Consider the following 21828-nt stretch of genomic DNA (forward strand, 5'->3'; position numbering starts at 1 on the left):
CCAATTTAGTCCCCAGGTTAAGGATCCTGATTTGTTGCCTCAGAAAGGAAGTTTTCTAACTCAGAAACCTAAAAGCCAGATCCTACTGGGGATCCATTAGCTCTGGGAGGTCTTCACTGGCAGTGTACCTGGCCACAGTGTAGTGGCATAAGCCTGGTCTTAGGATCTAGAAACCTGATCCTAAAAATTGTACAACTAGATGTGGGTGAGCTGAGACCAAACCTGAGGTCTCAGGAGATGCTGTGAAGACAGAGCCCACATTTGGTTTTGCCCATTGCCCAGCACATAGTGAGCACTCCATAATGAATATTGGTTCACTGAAATTTGTGTTTTTGGTATCCTCAACTAAAATTGGAGAGGTTGGGCTGCCATCCACTTCCAGTGCTCTGTGCTTCTTTTTACCATCTGCTCTTTCTTGTTTCAGTTCCTTTCTTTATTGGATCTGAGCTAAACTTACTTCCCGCTTCTCCCCATTAAAAACCATGGAAGTCCAAAAAACTGAGCTTGCCTGTGATCTTGGCACCTTCAGCAGCCAAAGCATAACCTAGTTGCCAAATGAACTTTGTTCAATTTCCCTGTCCATAATGATTCTCTGTAGTACCTCACAAAGACCCAGGCAACCCTACTCCTATCTTCACAACAAAGGCTTGAGATTAGGAGGAAAACAAAGTGGCCCCCCAATAGTATATAAAGCAAGAGATCCTTACTGTTAGGCTGTGGAAGAATTGGAGTGTGTGTGTGTGTGTGTGTGTGCATGTGTGTGTGTGTTTGCCTGCCTGCCTATCAGTCTCTCCACATTCCCAGCTCTCAGCTCTGGCTGTTTTGTGTCATTGAATGTTGGAATATTAAGGGATCTTAGATCTTCTGAGACATTAAATGACTTTTTCCAAAGTGACAGAGAATTCAAATTTCTGACTTTTAATAAAACGCCCTTTCTGCTAATTTGATGTGGTGAGGGGGGTGTCTTTGTTTGTTTGGGCTGCTATAACAAAATATCTGAGATTGGGTAATTAATAAATAATAAGAATTTAATTCTCACAGTTCTGGAGGCTGGGAAGTCCAAGATTGAGGCGCAAGCAGATTTGATGTCTGGTGGGGGCCTGGTCTCTAACTTCCAAGATGGCACCTTGAATGTGGCATCCTCACATGGCAGAAGGCAGAAGGGCCAAAGGGCCAAATGCTGTAGGAAGACTGTTCTATTCACTTCTTAACCTCATCCACAAGGGAGGAGTCCTCATGACCTAATCACCTAAAGGCCTCACCTCTTAATACTTTTGCATTGTGGATTAAGTATCAACATGAATTTTGGAGGGATCACAATGAAACTATAGAGGGTGTCTCTTTCTTCACTGAATAGAAGAGATGACCCTGGACCAGGACAGGCATGAAGGGCCATAGGCTCAGTTGGCCAGAACTGTGACTCCCTGTGCCCTGGTGCGGTAGAAGCACCATCTCTGGTGGTGGAGAGTCCCCTTACAAAATGGCTCTGTGTGTGTGTGTGCATGCTTGTGTGTGTGTGTCTGTGTGTCAATATCCATAACTGCACAAACATTCTCTTTTGGGTCTGTTTCAGCAATGCAAACCTCACAAGAGGCCTGTGTGTGGCAGTAATGGCAAGACCTACCTCAACCACTGTGAACTGCATCGAGATGCCTGCCTCACTGGATCCAAAATCCAGGTTGATTACGATGGACACTGCAAAGGTAAGGTGTGCTCTCACCACTGTAAGGCAGCTTTAGCCATGGGGAGCCAAGGAACAGAGCAGTGTGGCCTGGCTGACCACATGGACTTTCCACCATGACCACAGCCTCTCAAAGCTGTGGAAAGCACCCAGTTGGTTGGAGTTGCATCCTCTTGTCACTTATGAGCCTGCTGGGTTTGCCCTGGATGGCCCAGGCCTCTGCCCAGGGTTTGCTATATCAGATCCCCAGAGGGGGTTTTCAGCACTGTCTGCAGCTGAATAGTAGATAAGGTGGACCCCATCAGTAAATCAGTAACAATAAGAAAGTTCCTTAGATGAATTATGTACCTTTTTAGAAAGTAGGTAAGTTTCACGTTTCCCACGCTTTTTAATTTGGGCACCTCTCAGTACTGTCTCCTCTATTTTGCACTGAAACCACTGCCATTAGAATAAGAAGGAAGAAGCCCCACACTTGTTGCTAATTAGATGCCAGCCCCCTGCCAAGCCATAGCCCTGCCCAGCCCCTCTCAGCCTTGCCCTCCCTTGAAGAAACAAGAAGCTGTTTCCCAGGTGATTGTCTCCACTCCAATCCCCGTCCAGAATGATTCTCCATTTGAATTCTCAAAATCCCAGTGACCCCTCAATGCAACAGGAGGAGGTGTGAGGCCAGAAGGGAACTCAGTGGCCCTAAATTGTCAGACAAAGCAGGAAACAGAAGATCCTCATACCTGGGCCCTAGAAGAAGGAAAGGAAAGGAAAGGATTCAAGACAAAATGATGAAAAGATTACAAATATTCCTCTATGTGTGGAGCAGTTGTAATCCTAGAAATACAGAAAAATTTTCTTTTTTCCTTCACTTTGCATTACACATTTTCTCTTTTTGTCTTGCAGAGAAGAAATCCGTAAGTCCATCTGCCAGCCCAGGTGAGTGCCTATTTTTTCTACTGTGTGCATCTCAGGGAGGACATTCTTTTCATGATAGAAATTTTGTGTTCCACAATCCCTGCCAAGCTCATAAGATCTTCTATGCATCAGAATTGTGTCCCAGAACTGGCCACTCCTCAACACAGCTCAGAAAAGCTGCAAAACTACATTTGTGTGTGTATCTGTTTGCCAATTGAAGCAGCTGGTTGGGTCAGAATGTTGGCTGTGTTTTCCCATTTTTCCTGAGTAGTGATTGAACTGCATGAACAGGAAAGCCACTGAGTTCATTTTTCAACATCCTGTAAGACATGCTCATGTCATGGGACCAGCAAATAGAAGGCACAACTCTTTTTGAAAGGGGATAACTGGAAATGCCAGTAAGACTTCTGTGGTTTTCTATTAGTGATCACTAAAATTTTATCATGATTTATAGTTACAGAGCTTTTTTGCGCATACTTTCCTTAGATTCTCACAGTAGCCTTTGTGAAGTAGATCTTATTGTAATTACCATATAGATGAGGAAATTGAGGCTCAAAGAGGCTAAGTGCGTTTTCTATGTCACACAGCTAGTAATTGGCAGACTGGGGAAGAACTCTCAGATTTTCATTCCCCTGGCCCAGTGCCCTTTTCACCCACAGCATATGTTGTCTTCCAGGAATTCTCTTTTGCCAAAGCTTTCTCTCTTCTGCTTCCCCATCCACTCATCTCTCAGCACACCCTGTTATTTCCAGTGGACAACAGCTGTCCAGAGCAGGGCTTCGACATAGCCCTCGCTGGGCTTCACATTCTGTTGTTCATAATAAAGGATGATGCAGGTGGTATACAGTTGTAAGTGGGGGGAAGTTTGGATGGACCTAGTTGGTGAGAAAGGGAGAAACTGGAGAAAATCAGAAATCTAGTAGCATAAAAACTGTAATATTCTCATTTATTCATGTATTATTTCAGCTCATCTTTGAGTCAAGAGAGCTGCTTTATTGATTTTTTTCCCCTTCAGCTTCCTAAAGTTAATGAAAGTATCCTTTATTATTTTTCTGCTCTAGTTATTTCTCACATAAGCAGCAAAATCTCTCTGTTTCAATATTCTCAATCTTTACAAGTATTTTAGAGATGGGCGCTTGAATCCTGGGCTAGACTTTTTCCAGTTGTGTACCCTGGATGTGCTAATGCTGTCTGCCTGGGGTGCCGGGATGACATATGCAGAACCATGGGCACCGATCCTCCCACACAGTGGGTGCCAGATATCACTGGGGTCCTCCCCTGACTGCTCCAGCTGACATCCTCCACTTTCCTGCAGTTGTTTGCTATCAGTCCAACCGTGATGAGCTCCGACGTCGCATCATCCAGTGGCTGGAAGCTGAGATCATTCCAGATGGCTGGTTCTCTAAAGGCAGCAACTACAGTGAAATCCTAGACAAGTATTTTAAGGTAATCCAGAGGTAGGAGGAAGACTATTCAGGCCCATAGAAAGGGAAGCTTCCTCCTCCCATTGCCCAATCACATCTTCCCAGACCACAGGAAATGTAAACCTGCATAGACACCCTGAGTTTCCTCATCATAGATCATTCATGAAGCTGTGAAAGTTGCCTTCTGACCAGCTTGATCAGTGGGAGTAAGCAGTGGAGTCTTCGGGATCTAACACACATGTGCGGCTGCCTTCAGGCAGTTAAAGCCACAAAGGTCTTGAAGAACCTGTCAGTTAGGGCCCAGCTCTGTCCCCTACTCCCCATGACACCTTATGGAGCTGGCTGTTAATACAAAATTCCCTCTGATTGCACCCAGACCCGGACCACTTCGGCCTCTTTCCTGCCTAGTTTGACATTTCTCTAAGTCATTAACTTGGCTGCCCGTGGCCTGGAGAGCGTCTTCATGTGAGAAGAATCAATGGACTGGCATTTCATGGGTCCAGAGATTCTTACTGAACTTAGATATTGCTGTTCCCAATCATAATTAGTTCAAGAGACAGAGTGTTCCACTTGGGAGCAGGAGAGATGCTATTTTCACAAAGAGAAATCAAGGAAGTTATAATATTTAGTGATGGCTCAGGTTATCATGGCATGCAGATCTTTCACAGAACTTGAGAGTTAGAAGAAGCAATTAAGGGCATTCTTACAGCTGATTGACAGGAACACAGACAGACACACAGGTACATCACACTCAGAATATCACACTCAGAAGCACAGAGAAAGACACACTCAAACTTAAATATGCCAGACAAGCACACACACACCACATACAGAGACTCACATGCCACACAGAGACACATCCTACATGCAGACACATTCAGATACCCACATTTCCATGCAAGCACCAAAGCCCTCTTCACTAGGTAGATGCCCCAGCCATCTACTCCCTCACATGCTTCCAGGGCCCAACCCAGCCAGGACTCGGGAGCAACTTCAGACACATGAAGGACTTCTTGGCAGCTCTGAGGCCACCTAATGTGGCCAATGCCAGTCTAGTCTGTGGATGTCTCTTTCTAACTGACACTATAGAACCCGCAGATGAAGAAATACTGGGTTGGCTTCGAATGGATATTTGGTCATTTAAGACTTCACTTGTGTTATTTTTACATAGAGATTTCTCTCCTCTGTGGCAGATATTAAATCTCTGGATTCCAAGTTTTTGAGATCATACCCAGATGAAAAAGCACAGCCTTTTTTGCTCTGTCCTCTGTCTCAATCACTCTCACATTACAGAGCCCTTAGGGTAAGAATGGTTCCTCTTCTACAGAAAAACATATCATAGTGCTGAGCCAGGAGACTTGGACAGGAACAGAAAGTGGTGTAAGGAAAGTGACTGTTCAAAAGCTGAGTGAATGGTAAATGTACCTGCAGGGCTTGCTGTGAGCAGTGACTTTGCCTTGCAATTACAGCATAGGAGGTGTGGGGCCCAGGACACTCCTTCCCAGGGGCCACTTAGGACTTTGTAACCATTTTTTAGTGGCCCTTTGATGGCATTCTGCCTCGGGCATTGCTGACACCTGCTATTAGATTTGATTCCCAAGAACCTAGGCCACATTCCCCTCAACACATCTCCATCTCCTCCAGCAGTAACTCACTTTTACAGACTCCCTTCTGAAAGCTGTAAGGCCCTTTGAGAAAGTAGCTCTTCTTTAGGGCATTCTCACAACCAAGCATCTAAGAAAGCTTGATCATGACTGACAGACACAAAATCCCTTCTTCCCAGACACTCTGGCAGTGTCTAACAGGAGAAAACAGGCTTCATTTTCTACTTTTTGATGATTATCAGAGTCTTACATGCTGCTGTCTTCAAAGGGAGACTGCCTCCTCCCAGGTCAGCAGCTGCCTGTTGATGAGAGATCTGATATCTCAAAGAGACGGTTCTGAACCAATGAATTGCTCCCCAGCCCAACTGGCATTTCTTACATCAAAATTAGTCAAAAACCAAATTGAATTAGAATTTGAATAAGGCCAAAATCTGACTTTCACCATAACCAGTGGTGTAGTCACTATTTCTTAGGTGAAAGCGTAACAGAATGAAGAAAGAAAGACCCAGGTAGAAAGAGCCTTCCATGCTCTTGGAATTTGGAATCTAATCCATTCCTAATTTCATCTGGGTATGATCTCAATCCCTGTGGCTCCTGATGGCCAGGGCTGACACTTGAGCCAGCCTTTTTATCTCCTTTACCCTGGCACCACAGCCCACACAGCCCCAGCTGCTGTGCACAAGCAGGTGCCTGTCTCAACCCATCTCCTCCGAAGAGTCTCCAAACTTACATTGATGAGCCCCAAGCACAGATCTCATGGCATACATCTTTTCTGCCTTTCCACAACCCTACAGTTAGATAGAAGAAAAGTTTTATTATCTCAAATGCGGAAATCTGAAACTTTTTGAGCACCAACATGATGCCATAAGTGGAAAGTTTCACACCTGAATTCATGTGATGGGTAGCATTCAAAACACCGTCAAAACTTTGTTTCATGCACAAAATGATTTAAACTATTGTATAAAATTACCTTCAGGCTGTGTGTGTAACGTATATAGGAAACAGGAATGAATTTCATGTTTACATTTGGATCCCATCCCCAAGATATCTCATTATACATATTTAAACTTTCCAAAATCTGAAATCTGAAACACTTCTGGTCCCAAGCATTTCAGATAAGGGATGCCCAACTTGTATAGAGCTGGGGAAAGAGGCACAGAGAGATACTATGTCTTTGTAACTGACTGGCTGAAGAGACGCTGAATGAATTAGGTTGGTTCATGGTCCATGATTAAGACCTCGCAGGCAGACTCCCCAGGCATTCCAGGCTATTTCTGGGGCAGGCACCAGAATTCAGTGTTCCTGTGGATTCTATATACAGCTCTGGCCTGGGGAGGCCCAACCGGGCCCTCATGAGTTGAGAAAGCACCTGGGCTGGACCTTCCCCCAGCTGCAGGCCTTATTCTAGTCCTACTGAAGTGTGTGTACACAGCACTGCCTTTTGAGAGCTGCCAGGACTGTGGTTGCCAGGTTCATGGTGCCCACTTGGGCCATGTGGCACTGGGTCTGTAGCTAGTGCTGGACGTTTCCCCTCCCTACACTCATTCCATCATCAGGCCCTGATGACACTGGGGTCTTTGAGAGTTGCTTTCATTTACCCAGCACATGCAACATTTGAACTCAAGAAAGCCCTGTGCTACTAACAATGGCCCCCAGCCAAACTTATTTAATTATTTTCCATTAATTAATCAGGACCTCACAAGGTAAACACTTAGGGAAGTTTCGTCAAGGAAAATTGTATAGTGAATAAAGAACATCAAAGACCTGTTCCTAGGAATTAGGACAAGAATGGTAAGTACGTACTAAGCAAAGGCCTAATACTTGTTTCATGCACACCTTCATTATACAACATTAGAGTGGAACACCTGTGACACGTGGCAGTCAGGAGAGGAGAGTTGTTAGCTACATCTTCCCCTTCTATCTAGAAATTTGGATAGATGTTTCTTCCAGAATCCCTTGCACCATCTGGGGAGCCATCTTGAAAGTAACATGGGGAAGCTGATCCTTTCCCAAGGCAGCAGCATGAGGCAGCCTAGGGAAAGGATTTGGGAGGAAAGGGGAAAATGCTGTTGAAACTTGTTAGGAGAGCAGCAATATGCAACTTGGAATTTGATCAGTCTTGATTTCGACACCCTCCTCCTGCAGCTAGTGCCTGGGTGTCTTGAATGGTCCCAGATGGCTGAGGTCTCAGTTTAGCATCTTGCCATAGAGAACAGTGTGTGAGCTTACTGCACCCCTCACTTTGTGCTCGTGGGATGCCAGCTGGGTCATGACGACAGCCTGAGCTGGGTTATCTGAGGGCCTGTGCACACATCTGCAATGGGGCCCACAGGGCAGAGGAGCGCGAACTTTGCATGATGACCCCTGTCCGTAGCTTATTGCTTTGAAGCCTTTGCCTGAGTTCTCACTGATGTGATCAGCTATGGGCACCAAGATGAAAGTTAAGCACCGAGGACAAGGAGGCTGGAATCAAGCAACAAGATTTGGAATCCTGTAATTCCAAAGTGAACTCAGAGGGTTATCTGCATTGCTGCTGTTCCTGAGCAGCTCATTAGAAACATATTCTGGGACCTGCTACAGAGATTCTGATTCACAGCGTGCAACTTTTAAACTCTTGTTACATGTTCATCAGGGTTTGAGAACATGATGCGGAGGTTGGTCTGAACCCAAAGGTATAGTCAAAAGTGTCTACAGGGCAGTGTCAGAGATGGGGCCACACAGAATGCTTAGGGACCCCAGAGGCCTCGATTCAGGTTGCCTCCTTTGCCCAGGCACTTTTCCTCTCTCATCTTGGGCACAGATACCTTCTCTGCATGTCCCAGGGATTAAAGCATTTGTTGCCATGGCCCTCTGAGGCCAGGGCAGGGTTGGAATGTATCAAGAACAAGATGAATCAGAGGCGGGTCAGCTGAGTGGAGTAATGATGGAACAGGGGTTCTGCAAAACATTCCTGAACGATCTCGTCATGTCCTTTCTAGAACTTTGATAATGGTGACTCTCGCCTGGACTCCAGCGAATTCCTGAAGTTTGTGGAACAGAATGAAACTGCCATCAATATTACCACATATCCAGACCAGGAGAACAACAAGCTGCTTAGGTGAGAGGAACGAGGGGTCAGAGAATGATCCACAGGGGAAGACTGCCTAGGAGAGGGGACTTAAACCCTTTCCCACCTGCAAAAGAGCCACCAGTGAGAGAATGTCATGTAAAAAGCAAAATGGGAATTCTGTCCTGTTCTATTCTATGAAAGTATGAATTAATATATTGAGTACCACTGATATCTAATCAAATAGTTATTGTTTTTGGTCAGAACTTGCAAGGAATAGAAGAATATAATTTTAAAATAAATTGCCAAGGGCATGTCAGAGCAAGTTGTTTCTGAATGTTGTGGGTGATGTTTTACTGATTAATTTTCTGAAGGAATTACATTAATGTATTATTTAACTGTAGGTCTAAAATAGCTTTGTTCTGATTTTTAGATAATTATGCTATTTCATGTCGATTGCCCTAACTGTTACAGATATATGCCCATCTACTTTTATGGCATTATTCCAGAATAAATATTAATAAAAAGTAATTACTAAGAAACTTTTGATGTGGTTTCAGCACATTGGTAAGAATTAAAAATAGGAAAAGCATCTCTTTTTTTCAAAAGAAGAACATTGCACAGTTTCTAGAAGGATTCTTCTTTAATAATAGTTTATGACCTTAAAGTATAGGTTCTGTAAATCCTTCGTATTTTGATAATCTGAAATTATATAATGTTTTATAATTTCAACGTTTGAGCCTCATGATATCCCAGTGAAGGAGGGCTTCTTGTCCTCCTTTTATGGATGGGAAGACAGGCTCAGAAAAGTTGAATAACTAGCCCAAGTCCATTTGAGTAGTAAGTGATTGAGCCAGGGCTCAAATACAGCCAAAGAAAGAAGTGATAGAGCTGAGTTCTAAAAGCTTTTCTGAAAATCTCTTTCTAGAATGATGATAATGGTGATTCTTGCTTGAACTTCATATTCTTTCAAATGTTATATTCCTTTCATGTCATCTGTCATATCTCTTCTGTTTCGATTTTCCTAGTTTGGTTGACTTGACATGTATACACCATGGGGAAAGGCAATTGCTAGTGGAAGGTGTGCAGGCAGTGAAAACATTAGACAAAACCATTCATGAAGCTTTAGTCATCTTAAGGGGAACATTTGGACAGCCTGAGTGATCTAACATTCAGTATAACAAACTAAAAGTTAGATTCCTGCATTGGTCAGGATGGATAATAGTTGTGTTGGGTCAGTGTAGAGAGAGGCTGTTTCAGTTAGCAGTCATCTTCTTGGCCTCCTGTGGAGGCCCTGGGTGTATGTGGTCCTGATGCTTACTTCCTCTCTTCTGAGCACAGCTGAGGTCTTGCTAACACATTTCTCCTGTGTTTTGTTTCAGGGGACTCTGTGTTGATGCTCTCATTGAACTGTCTGATGAAAATGCTGATTGGAAACTCAGCTTCCAAGAGTTTCTCAAGTGCCTCAACCCATCTTTCAACCCTCCTGAGAAGAGTATGCCTAACCTAAGAAATAGAGAGCTGTAGTGAATGGAGGCATTTTGTAGCAGCCAAGATAGAGAGGATTGGTGGAACTCTCCAGAGCTAGCTGAGAAAATCCCCTTCCGTGATTCTAAACTGGCCCCAGCCCATTATCCCCATGGTGAAGTTAGGGCCCCACATTCTTTAGGTTGATGGTGGTGTTTGCTCAGATATAGTGCTTCTGAGGGACAGGCAGGTCTTGTCTGGGAAAAAAGGGTAAGGTGCACAGAGTGTAGCAAAGATGTCCTGTTCCACCCTCACAACTAAACTGTTGCCCCATATTTCTGGCCCAACAGAGTGTGCCCTGGAGGATGAAACATATGCAGATGGAGCTGAGACTGAGGTGGACTGTAACCGCTGTGTCTGTGCCTGTGGAAACTGGGTCTGTACAGCCATGACCTGTGACGGTGAGCTGTGCTTCAAACAGAAAGAAAAAACAGCAAGGAGAGAGCTTCATGAAATCAGCATGAGAGAAGCTGGGGTGGGGATGATGGAGAAGAGGGCGGTGGATGGGAGGAAGGAACCCAGGGAACAACTGGCAGACCCACACCTGTAAGGTTGGAGCCCCAAGTGGGGAGCTTTGAGGGCAGAGCATTTATCCCATAGGCATTCAGTTTGAAAATCACTCCAGAGGCTTGGAATAAGAGAGGACCAAGACCCCGGGCAAAAGTAAATGATAATGGAATAGTAACATTATGGAAATAGTAATAGTGGAAGTAGTAATAATGGAATAATAATTAAAAATAGTAATTATTTAATAATAAAAATATTAAAATAAAAATAATTATTATTATTTAATAATCTAAAATAATAATGGAATAGTAACAGTGAAAGCAAATACTTACTCAGCAAGAACCATGTGCCAGGCTGTCTTCTAAGCACTTTACATATTAACCCATTGATCCTTATAACACCTTACAAAATAGTAAAAGACTAATGGTTGGAAGACAAAATGACTTCTTGCCATACCCAGCAGAAAAAGAGAAAATGTTTGTAGACCCTATTTCAACTAACAGAGATGGGTAATCTTTTTTAAAAAGAGAAAGTTGAGCTAGTTGAGATGTGTGCAGGGTGGTCTGGGGAGACAGAGAAATCTGAGAGTTTGTGGGGCAGTGTGAGGCTACAGGGTATGTTGGAACCACTGGAGTCCCATCTGGGTCCTGGGCTACAATGATGCCAAAGATCAAGAGAGACTCTTAAAGCCGAGCCCTAGCAAAGAACCAGGGACATTCAGAGTGGAGGCAAGACAGAAGAGTGTTGAAGCCAGGTCTGCAACAGAGAGTTGCCTTAAGGTCAGTTGGAACCAGGCCCAAAAGTTTCACCAGCGAGGGTGAACCTAAAGTTATATCAGCCAGGGGCAGTGGCTTATGCCTATAATCTCAACACTTTGGGAGGCCAAGGTGGGAAGCCCAGGAGTTCAAGACCAGCCTTGCCAACATAGCGAGACCGTGTCTCTACAAAAATGTGAAAATTAGCCACGCGTGATGGCACATGCCTGTAGTCCCAGCTACTTGGGAGGCTGAAGTGGGAGGATCACCTGAGCCTGGGAAGTTGAGGCTGCCGTGAGCCATAGTCACGCCACTGCACTCTAGCCTGGACAACAGAGCAAAACCTTGTCTTAAAAAAAAAAAAAAAAAAAGTTTATTTTAAGAAGTTAACTATGTCAAGGAAGAGCTGGCTGGAACCTAGGATCATGTTCAGGAAGATCAGGTTAAATGGTAACTAGGAGACAGAGGTCAGAAACCCAGGATGAGGCTCTTCTAGACAAGGATCCTAGAGAACACCAACAGTATAAATGGCCCAGTACTATCTAAGGTATCACTGGTCTACCACTGCCCAGGACCAAGTCTGTTTTCAGTGTGGAAAGACAGGAAACCAGTGTAACTCCAGGGACAGGTGAAAGAATAGGAAGAGGCTGTTTAGAGACCAAAAATTCCTACAAGTTCCTAGAAGTCAAGACCAAGCCAAGATCTCCAGACCAAACAGTTGCTACTGAAACCAACAAAATACATCTCAAAACTGTCAGTGGCCTAGCCTGCCTCAACCATGAAGCATCCTATACTTGTCTTCCCTAAACTCCCTTCATTACCTCTCCGCTTCTAACTGCTGCTGTTCTGGCTTTGTAAAGGTAGCCCTCCATTTCTAAGGTGCAGGCAGTTGGTATGCAGTTGGCTTACAGAATAAGCATGGTCATTTGGATAATAATCTCTATCACATGCATCAGACAAAATTCAAATGATTAGCCTCATGGGATGTTGCGCATTTCCACAGCCACTCAGCTATGGGCTGCTCATCCTCCCTGGATGACCAAGTCCAGAACTCTATGTGGGTATAACATGGAGCAATCCATGTTAGATGGTGGTGCCCCAGGGGCCTGAGCACGTATGGATGTGTAGGCCATGGATCTAAGAGGAGTTTGTGGAGCCAGCATTCTGGGGCATTTGCAGGTTAGTACCTGAGAGTTAGCAGTCTGATCTTAGATCACAAATCAAAATGGGACAAGCAAGAAGGGGCATCAAAATTTGAAGCCAGGAGGAGGCAGAGCCAAGGGAAACTGCTGTGAGGGGAAGGTTGATAGCAATGTTTGGAAGATATGTCCTAGCAGTGTTTCCTAATGGTCAACATCCTACTTGATAAGCATAGAGATTTAATCCTAACCCTAGTGAATCAGAATTTGCAAAAGAGCAGCTTGGGAACTTGTGTAGTTTTTGTTTTTGTTTATCACTGTGCACGTTTCAGAAACATTGCTAGATGAAATGGTTGTCAACCCTGGCTGCACATTAGAACCAACTAGAAAGACTTGTAAAAAAATACTGGTGTCCAGGTCTCACCTCACATCAATTAAATCGGAATCTCCGAAGGTGGAACTAGACAGCTATCTTTTCAAACGTTCTCCAAGACATTTTGATGGTATGTGAATGACTGAGAGTCATTGTCTCAGAGGAATCTCATGTCAGGATCCAGGTTTTCACCATAACTTTTTTTGTAGGGCCAGCATCTGGCAGGGATGTGCTAAGCAGTTAACGGAACAAAGGCCAGAGAGGAGTTGGGGTAGATTGCTTTGTTACAGTGTGTTACCTTGGAGGTATCAATTACACAGGGCTCCTTCATGCCTTCATACTCAGAAAATGTGGGTAATTCACCTCTCCTTCCACAAGTTAAATGGGAGATGAATTGAGAGCCTCTAGGTAGATCTTGGCAGATCCCTCACTGGCTTACCACAGCTGCCACTGCTCTGAGCTTTGGTTCTTCTTGCAGGAAAGAATCAGAAGGGGGCCCAGACCCAGACAGAGGAGGAGATGACCAGATATGTCCAGGAGCTCCAAAAGCATCAGGTGAGTGGCAGCCTCCGTGCTGGTTCAGGTGTTGCTGTTGCCATCAGGCCCTATACCATTCAAACACTGCCCAGTGCCCCAGGAGACCAAGGAGGCTCTCTCTGTTCAATACAGTAGATCTTGAGTGATACCCCGTCACCTGTACTATCGAACTGTGATACAGACAGTTCCCTGATAAAGTCCTCACAGGGCCCAGTAGGTCTCAACACATATAGGTTACAGCTCGGTGAGTGGCTGCATAAGGCAAAATCAGGCAGGTGGTGATTTGCAAATGAGGTGGAAGTGGTTTGCAAATGAGCATGGTTTAAGGAAGTGTGTATGCTGTCATGACCAGTGTCCAGACCCAAAGACTGTGAGCTCCTGAAAGCAGGCTCTGTAACTTGCTCATCATTGTACCCTTGCAGTCTCACAGGGCCTGGTATGTAGTCAGCACTCAGTGAGCATGAAAGCAGTGGATTTGGGCCACAGCAGAAAGGATTTAAGTTCAACATCAGTCTGGCTAGAAAACAGCCTGAGGTTAACAAAGAGTCTCCTTCCCAGAGACTCAAGAAGATAAGAATTTTGTTCAGGTTCTATGTCATTAAGTTAAAGGCTTCCTTGGGGAAAGGGTTCTTAGCAGAATAGTGATGCTCTGACATATTGTGGAACTGTTGAACTCCTGGCCTATCCTCCTACTGGCTTATTATGTAGTCTTAATGCAGGATATTGCACCTTCCATTACCTGTCTGTAGACCAAATGTAGTAGTAGTAGCCTTTTCTCTGACATACAAGTTTTTAAGGAATATAATGGTCAGAAGAACTGCTAAACTATTGATATGAAATATTTGACATGAGTAAAGAGAACTATTACTATTAATAGTAATTGCTCATTTATTGATCATTCTCGATGTGCATTTTGTCATCATTGCCACTGATAGCATAGAAGTCTCATGTTGGTTGTTTAAGCAGAAGCAAAAGCTTCTAGTCTTTTGCTTTTCAAATTTCACCAGTCTTGAGTCTCCAAATGAGTTCAATCCCATGAAAGAGAAAAAAAAACTTCATAGGAATTACTTTCGTCTAGGATAGAGCAGTTATCAGACAGTACAGAGTGAATTATAATAGCTAATATGTTTAAGTTTCTGTGTTTGATGTGAGTCCCCTCAGAGCAGATTCTGAGGCAAGGACGCAAGTACACATAGTTTATTTGGGAAGCAATGCCAGGAAACACCAGAGGGAGATTTGGGAAATGAGTCCATGAAGAGAAGGAAGTAATAAAGAGTGTGTATTCAGGCATGTTACCACTGTTAACAAGTGGCTCTTAATCCTGTTGGGGATCTCTGGGAATGGAATAACAGTGCCTGAGTGGGGATGAAGCTGGGCTGTTTCTACAAGAACTCCCATCAGCCATTGTCTGAGGGCTGCTACTGGGAAATATTAATTCCCTGGCATTTGTGGCCTGCCAGTGTGTGTGGACAGAGTGGGCTCCAGCAGCCAGAGAAAGGCCTCAGGCAGAGATGCAGGTGCTGGCAATAGGTAGGAAGTCATGCCAGTGTACACCAAGAAGTTAAACACAAAGGGGCTATGGATGGAACACCAGTGTCTGCTAGATATCAGGCAATGTTGTCAGGTTTTTAAAAATTTATTTGTTTAATTGAGATATGATTCACATACCATAAAATTCACCCCTTTAAAGTGTATATTCCTAAGATTGTCAATCATCTCACTACTATCTTAATTCCAGAACATTTTCATTATCCCAGAAAGAAATCCCATACCCATTAGAAGTAATCCTCCATTCTCATCTTCCTCCAGCCCTTTGCAACCACTAATCTACTTTCTAACTATAAATTTGCCTGTTCTGGACATATTACAGTGGTATCATACAACAGTATAGCCTTTTCTGTCTTTGACTTAGCATAATATTTTCAAGGTTCATTCTTACAGCATGAATCAGTACTTCTTTCCTATTTATGGCTGAGTAATATTCCATGATATGGATATACCACATGTTGTGTTATCCATTCATCATTTAATGGATATTTAGGTTGTTTCAGTTTGGGGGCTCTGATAAATAAAGCTGTTATGAACATTTTCGCACAAGTTTTTGTGTGGACACATGTTGTCAGCTCTCTTGGGTATTTACCTAGGAGTGGAATTGCTGGGTCATATGGTGACTCCATGTTTAACCTTTGGAGAAATGGCCAAACTGGTTTCCAAAGCTACTGCACCATTGTACATCTTCACCATAGACTTCCAATTTCTTCACATACTCACTAATGGTTTTGTTATTGTTATTTTTTATTTTAGCTGTCCTAGCAGGTGTCAAGTGGTTTTGATTTGCATTTCTCGCGTGATTAATGATGTTGAGCATCTTCTTATGTCCTTATTGGCCATTTTGTGCCAGGCAGTGTTGTAAGAGATGGTACTTTATTACTGTGGTTTTGCAGCTGAAGACATTGAGACACAGAAGATTTCATAATATGCTCAAGGTCACCCAAAAAGTAGCACAGCCATGGTTGAAGCTCAGGCAGTCTGCCTCCAGAACCTGTTGTACTTAACACTTCTTTGGACTTGTTGGATTCAGAACATCTTGTAGCATTTCCATTTAACATCATTTTCTTCATCCTTAAAATGGGAACCATAACGTCTGATCTGCTTGTTTCATAGGAGTCCAAATGGAGTCAGCTTAATTCAGTAAACAGCCCCTGCATGACCATGTCATGAATAGGCCATAGTTCTTGTTCTCAAGTTGTTCATTGTCCATGGAGGAGCCTGACAAGTAAACAACTGAAATTCAGCATAAGCTTGTAAATGCCAATGCTATATAGTCTTGAGGAACAGATAAATGCCAACAGTTGTTTAATATTTCCATGACGCCTATTTTCTCTTGCATCTCAAAGGAAACAGCTGAAAAGACCAAGAGAGTGAGCACCAAAGAGATCTAATGAGGAGGCACAGGACAGTGTCTGGAGCCCAGCATCTTCTTTTCCACTTCAGCGCTGAGTTCAGTATATACAAGTGTCTGCTACAGTCGCCAAATCACCAGTATTTGCTTATATAGCAAAGAGTTTTATTTTGTTTATTTGTTTTGCAATAAAGGATATGAAGGTGGCTGGCTAGGAGGGGAAGGGCCACAGCCTTCATTTCTAGGAGTGCTTTAAGAGAAACCGTAAAAAGTGCCCTGGGGCTGGAGGCTAGTAAGGAAACTGCATCACGATTGAAAGAGGAACAGACCCAAATCTGAACCTCTTTTGAGTTTACCGCATCTATCAGCAGGCTGCAGGGAGTGCACACGATGCCAGAGAGAACTTAGCAGGGTGTCCCTGGAGGAGAGGTTTGGGAAGCTCCACGGAGAGGAACGCTGTCTGCTTCCAGCCTCTTTCCATTGCCGTCAGCATGACAGACCTCCAGCATCCACGCATCTCTTGGTCCCATAACTGCCTCTAGATACATAGACATCCTGCTAGTTAACCCAGTGTCCCTCAGACTTGGATGGAGTTTCTGGGAGGGTACACTCAAATGATGCAGATACTTGTATACTTTGAGCCCCTTAGCGACCTAACCAAATTTTAAAAATACTTTTTACCAAAGGTGCTATTTCTCTGTAAAACACTTTTTTTTGGCAAGTTGACTTTATTCTTCAATTATTATCATTATATTATTGTTTTTTAATATTTTATTTTCTTGACTAGGTGTTAAGCTTTTGTAATTATTTTTCAGTAGTCCCACCACTTCATAGGTGGAAGGAGTTTGGGGTTCTTCCTGGTGCAGGGGCTCAAATAACCCAGATGCCCCCACCCTGCCACATACTAGATGCAGCCCATAGTTGGCCCCCCTAGCTTCCAGCAGTCCACTATCTGCCAGAGGAGCAAGGGTGCCTTAGACCGAAGCCAGGGGAAGAAGCATCTTCTTAAAAAACTTTCAAGATCCAAATATTAATTTGTTTTTATTTATTCTGAGAAGTTGAGGCAAATCAGTATTCCCAAGGATGGAGACAAGTGCAGCCAAGCAGGGCTTAGGATATCCCAGCCTACCAATAGGCTCATTGGCCTACGACTAACTAGGAGAGTGAGTTGGCCCTGTCTCTTCTTTTTTCTGGACCTCAGTTTCCTCAGTGAGCTGGTAAGAATGCACTAACCTTTTGATTTGATAAGTTATAAATTCTGTGGTTCTGATCATTGGTCCAGAGGGGAGATAGGTTCCTGTGATTTTTCCTTCTTCTCTGTAGAATAAATGAAATCTTGTTATTAGAACAAGAAATGTCAGATGGCCAAAAACAAGATGACCAAATTTGATCTCAGCCTGATGACCCTACAGATCGTGCTATGATACAGAGTCCTCATGGGTAAAGCAGGAAGAGAGTGGGAAAGAGAACCACCCCACTCTGTCTTCATATTTGCATTTCATGTTTAACCTCCGGCTGGAAATAGAAAGCATTCCCTTAGAGATGAGGATAAAAGAAAGTTTCAAATTCAACAGGGGGAAGAAAATGGAGATTTAATCCTAAAACTGTGACTTGGGGAGGTCAGTCGTTTACAGTTAGTCCTGTGTCTTTCGACTTCTGTGATTATTAACCCCACTCACTACCCTGTTTAAGATGCATTTGGAATACCAAAGATTAAAGCCTTGACATAAGGTCTCATTTGCAGAAAGCAGATTAAAGACCATCAGAAGGAAATTAGGTTGCAATGCACAGGCAACTGTGAGAAACTGTCGTGCCAAAAATAGAATTCCTTCTAAATAATTTTTCTTGTTCTCATTTGAAAGGAGAAAATTCCACTTTGTTTAGCATTTCAAGCTTTTATGTATCAATCCCATCTAAAAACTCTTCAAACTCCACTTGTTCAGTCTGAAATGCAGCTCCCTGTCCAAGTGCCTTGGAGAACTCACAGCAGCATGCCTTAATCAAAAGTTTTGACAGCCCTTGGACACTATGGGAGGAGGGCAAGAGTACCCGTTTGTTAAAAGCAAGAAACCACAGTGTCTCTTCGCTAGTCATTTAGAACAGTGGTTACCATCCAAGACTACTCTACCCTGCAACATTGAACTCCCAAGAGCAAATCCACATTCCTCTTGAGTTCTGCTGCTTCTGTGTAAATAGGGCAGCTGTTGTCTATGCCATAAAATCACATGATCTGAGGACCATTCATGGAAAGCTGCTAAATAGCCTAGTCTGGGGAGTCTTGCGTAAAGTTTTGCATGGAGCAAACAAACAGGATTAAATCAGGTTTGGTTCCTTCAGCCCTCTAAAAGCACAGGGCTTAGCCTGCAGGCTTCCTTGGGCTTTCTCTGTGTGTGTAGTTTTGTAAACACTATAGCATCTGTTAAGATCCAGTGTCCATGGAAACCTTCCCACATGCCGTGACTCTGGACTCATCAGTTTTTGGAAAGCAGGGTTCCTCCGCCTGCTAACAAGCCCACGTGGACCAGTCTGAATGTCTTTCCTTTACACCTATGTTTTTAAATAGTCAAACTTCAAGAAACAATCTAAACAAGTTTCTGTTGCATATGTGTTTGTGAACTTGTATTTGTATTTAGTAGGCTTCCATATTGCATTTAACTTGTTTTTGTACCTCCTGTTTCTTTCTTTTCGGATACTATTGATGAATAAAGACATTAAAGTGATAGTTTTATTGGTTTCCTTTCCCCCAATTAAGGCCAAATAAAGTCGTGAGAACATTACCCATTTACTTCCTAAGAGTGGATTTGAGTTTCAGGAGCCTTTAAAAGGACTGAAGAGTTTCTCCTGGGACTGCAGCTTGGATGGAAAGTTTACTCGGGGACTGGTAGAACAAGTTTCTTGGAAAGGATCATGCATAGTGGGTCTGGAGTAGAAAGTAATGACAAGTCAGAGAGTGTCAGTCCCTTCAGGTTGCTATAACAAAATGCCTTAGACTGGGTAATTACAGACAACAGAAATGTATTGCTCACAGTTCTGAAGGCTGGGAAGCCTAAAATCAAGGTACCAGCAGATTCAGTGTCTGATGAGGGCTTGTTGAAGCTTGTCTGCTTCAATTAATGCACCTTTTTGATGCATCCCCACATGGTGAAAAGGGTGAACAAACTCCCTTAGGCCTCTTTTATAAGGGCACTTATCCCATTCATGAGGGTTAAACTTTGATGACCTAATCATCTTCCAAGAGCCTCACCGGTCAATACCATTGCTTTGGGGATTCAATTTTAACATATGAATTTTGGGGGTACATAAACATTCAAACCATAGCAGGATGCATTCCTGTATTGGGAAGACGTTAAATTAAATGACTCCTAAATCCCCCATATGATTTAGGAGACTAAATGGCATCCAGTGAGACTGACTGCAGTGGCCTGTGAGAAGGCAAATAAACATGGGAAGGTACTACAGGGAACATGGAATCATTGCCAGGGACACACTAAATAACCTTAATGGCACTTCCTTGATACACACATTCCATGGGGGTAAACACTTGCAAGTGAGCTGAACGTTGGCTGGTTAAAACCTCTTTTGCTTCATCTTGGGGACACATGACTAACGCTTTCCAACCTGCCATTTTCATATGTATCATGCACTCTCCACCCCCAATAATTCTGCATCCCAAAAGAGCATATTATAGTCAATGAGGTTTAAGGTTTCTTCAGTTCAGTCATGTGGAAGTTTTGCTTTCCTAAAATTATAGCTGGATCACTTTGATTGGATTTGGGATATTACCCAAATGCTAATCAAATATTAAAAGGCAATCTTTTTTGTTATGTGATTGCTACAGATTACTGATCTCACAGTTTAATTCTTCAAATTTGCACTCTCAGAAGGGAATCTTAAACCCAGTTTGAGGGGTACCTTGTCCACAACCACTTTTAAATTTTGGCTAACTACTCCAACCTTCCACCATGTTCTGGGAAAACTTTTTCTGCTGTTATAGTATGTATGTATTCAGGAAGTGCAACATTATTAAACTAAGCATAATTCAGAAGCTAAGTTTCCTTTCATCAAAATTTAATATTATGAATTGTGCAAAGAAGTATGTTACTTTGATCAGCTTTATTTTAGAGCTTCTTTATCAAGTTATCATCAGTCCTCTTGAATTATTTCTGAAATAAGGGGAAGGAAGGAAGAGAAAAAATATGAATGCATAGATAGATCTAAGCAGATGACTTCAGAGCCCTGGAATAATCCTAGCCGGGATGTGGGACGTGAAAACAACTCTGGCCTACTGCTGCTGGGGGCTGTTTCATGGTGTGACATAGGAAGTAAAATGTTGCTGTATGAGTAGGAAGGAGGGTCTTCCTGTCAATGAGAATTAATGTTTTTCTAATGATTTAACTTTTTTACTGAAAAAATAATATGTGTACATGGTAAAAATCCAAATTGTATCAAAGAAAATACAGTGAATAAAACCATCCTCTTAGAGGGTGTGTACATTTATAAATTTGCCTATGATTGCCTATAAAGTCAAAGAAGTTGCACCAGTATGCATAACTGCCAAAAGTACATAAACTGAGCATATCTGTTTCCCTCCATTTTTGCAAACATTGTGCCTTCAAACTTTTTGGCCTCTGACAGAGGAAAAATGGTAACTCCTTGTTTTATTTTTTATATTCATTATTCCTTTTGTAAGATTAAATGTCATCCCATGAATAATTGGTTCTTGTCATTTTCTTTCATTTTCTTTGTTTTTCTAATGATTGCTGGTCTTTTTCTTTGTCATAGTTCTCCATAAGTATATCGTTAGCCCTTTGTCGTGAATGTGGCAAATACTTTCTCTCAGTATGTTTTTCTTCTTTTGACTTTATGAGATGCTTTGCCTTGTAGAAAACTTGATTCTTTATATAACCCGATTTATACATCTTTTCCTTTCTGTCTTTAAGACAAAAGAACTTTAAAATCTGTGTCATTGTTAAAACTTAAGGACAGAAAACGGCCAGAGTAGAACTCTGATGCCCTCAAAAAGCATTCAGAAATGTCCACTTGGGACCGGGCACAGTGGCTCACGCCTGTAATCCCAGCACTTTGGGAGGCCGAGGCGGGTGGATCACGAGGTCAGGAGATCGAGACCATCCTGGCTAACACGGTGAAACCCTGTCTCTGCTAAAAAAAAAAAAAAAGAAAAATACAAAAAATTAGCCAGGCGTGGTAGCGGGCGCCTGTAGTCCCAGCTACTTGGGAGGCTGAGGCAGGAGAATGGCGTGAACCCGGGAGGTGGAGCTTGCAGTGAGCTGAGATTGCGCCACTGCACTCCAGCCTGGGCGACAGAGCGAGACTCCGTCTCAAAAAAAAAAAAAAAAAAAAAAAAAATAAATGTCCACTTGGGGAGGACAGAATGTGGCATAATGTAGTCACTGCCAGAGTCATGGAATA

At 43.0% G+C, this 21828-nt stretch overlaps 1 protein-coding gene across 1 annotated transcript in view; it reads left to right on the plus strand.

Moving 5' to 3' along the window:
* Positions 1–19120, plus strand: part of FSTL1 (follistatin like 1) — a 54919-nt gene extending 35799 nt beyond the window's left edge. The window contains exons 4-11 of the mRNA XM_003261871.4: positions 1574–1703; positions 2573–2605; positions 3900–4030; positions 8591–8709; positions 10041–10153; positions 10476–10586; positions 13438–13514; positions 16394–19120. Coding sequence (XP_003261919.1) covers positions 1574–1703; positions 2573–2605; positions 3900–4030; positions 8591–8709; positions 10041–10153; positions 10476–10586; positions 13438–13514; positions 16394–16438 — 759 coding nt within the window. The 3' untranslated portion in view covers positions 16439–19120. The remainder of the gene's footprint in view (positions 1–1573; positions 1704–2572; positions 2606–3899; positions 4031–8590; positions 8710–10040; positions 10154–10475; positions 10587–13437; positions 13515–16393) is intronic.
* The last annotated feature ends 2708 nt before the right edge of the window (positions 19121–21828 follow it).

Source organism: Nomascus leucogenys, chromosome 21 (genome assembly GCF_006542625.1).
Source record: "Nomascus leucogenys isolate Asia chromosome 21, Asia_NLE_v1, whole genome shotgun sequence".
In the NCBI taxonomy this organism is placed as follows: Eukaryota; Metazoa; Chordata; class Mammalia; order Primates; family Hylobatidae; genus Nomascus; species Nomascus leucogenys.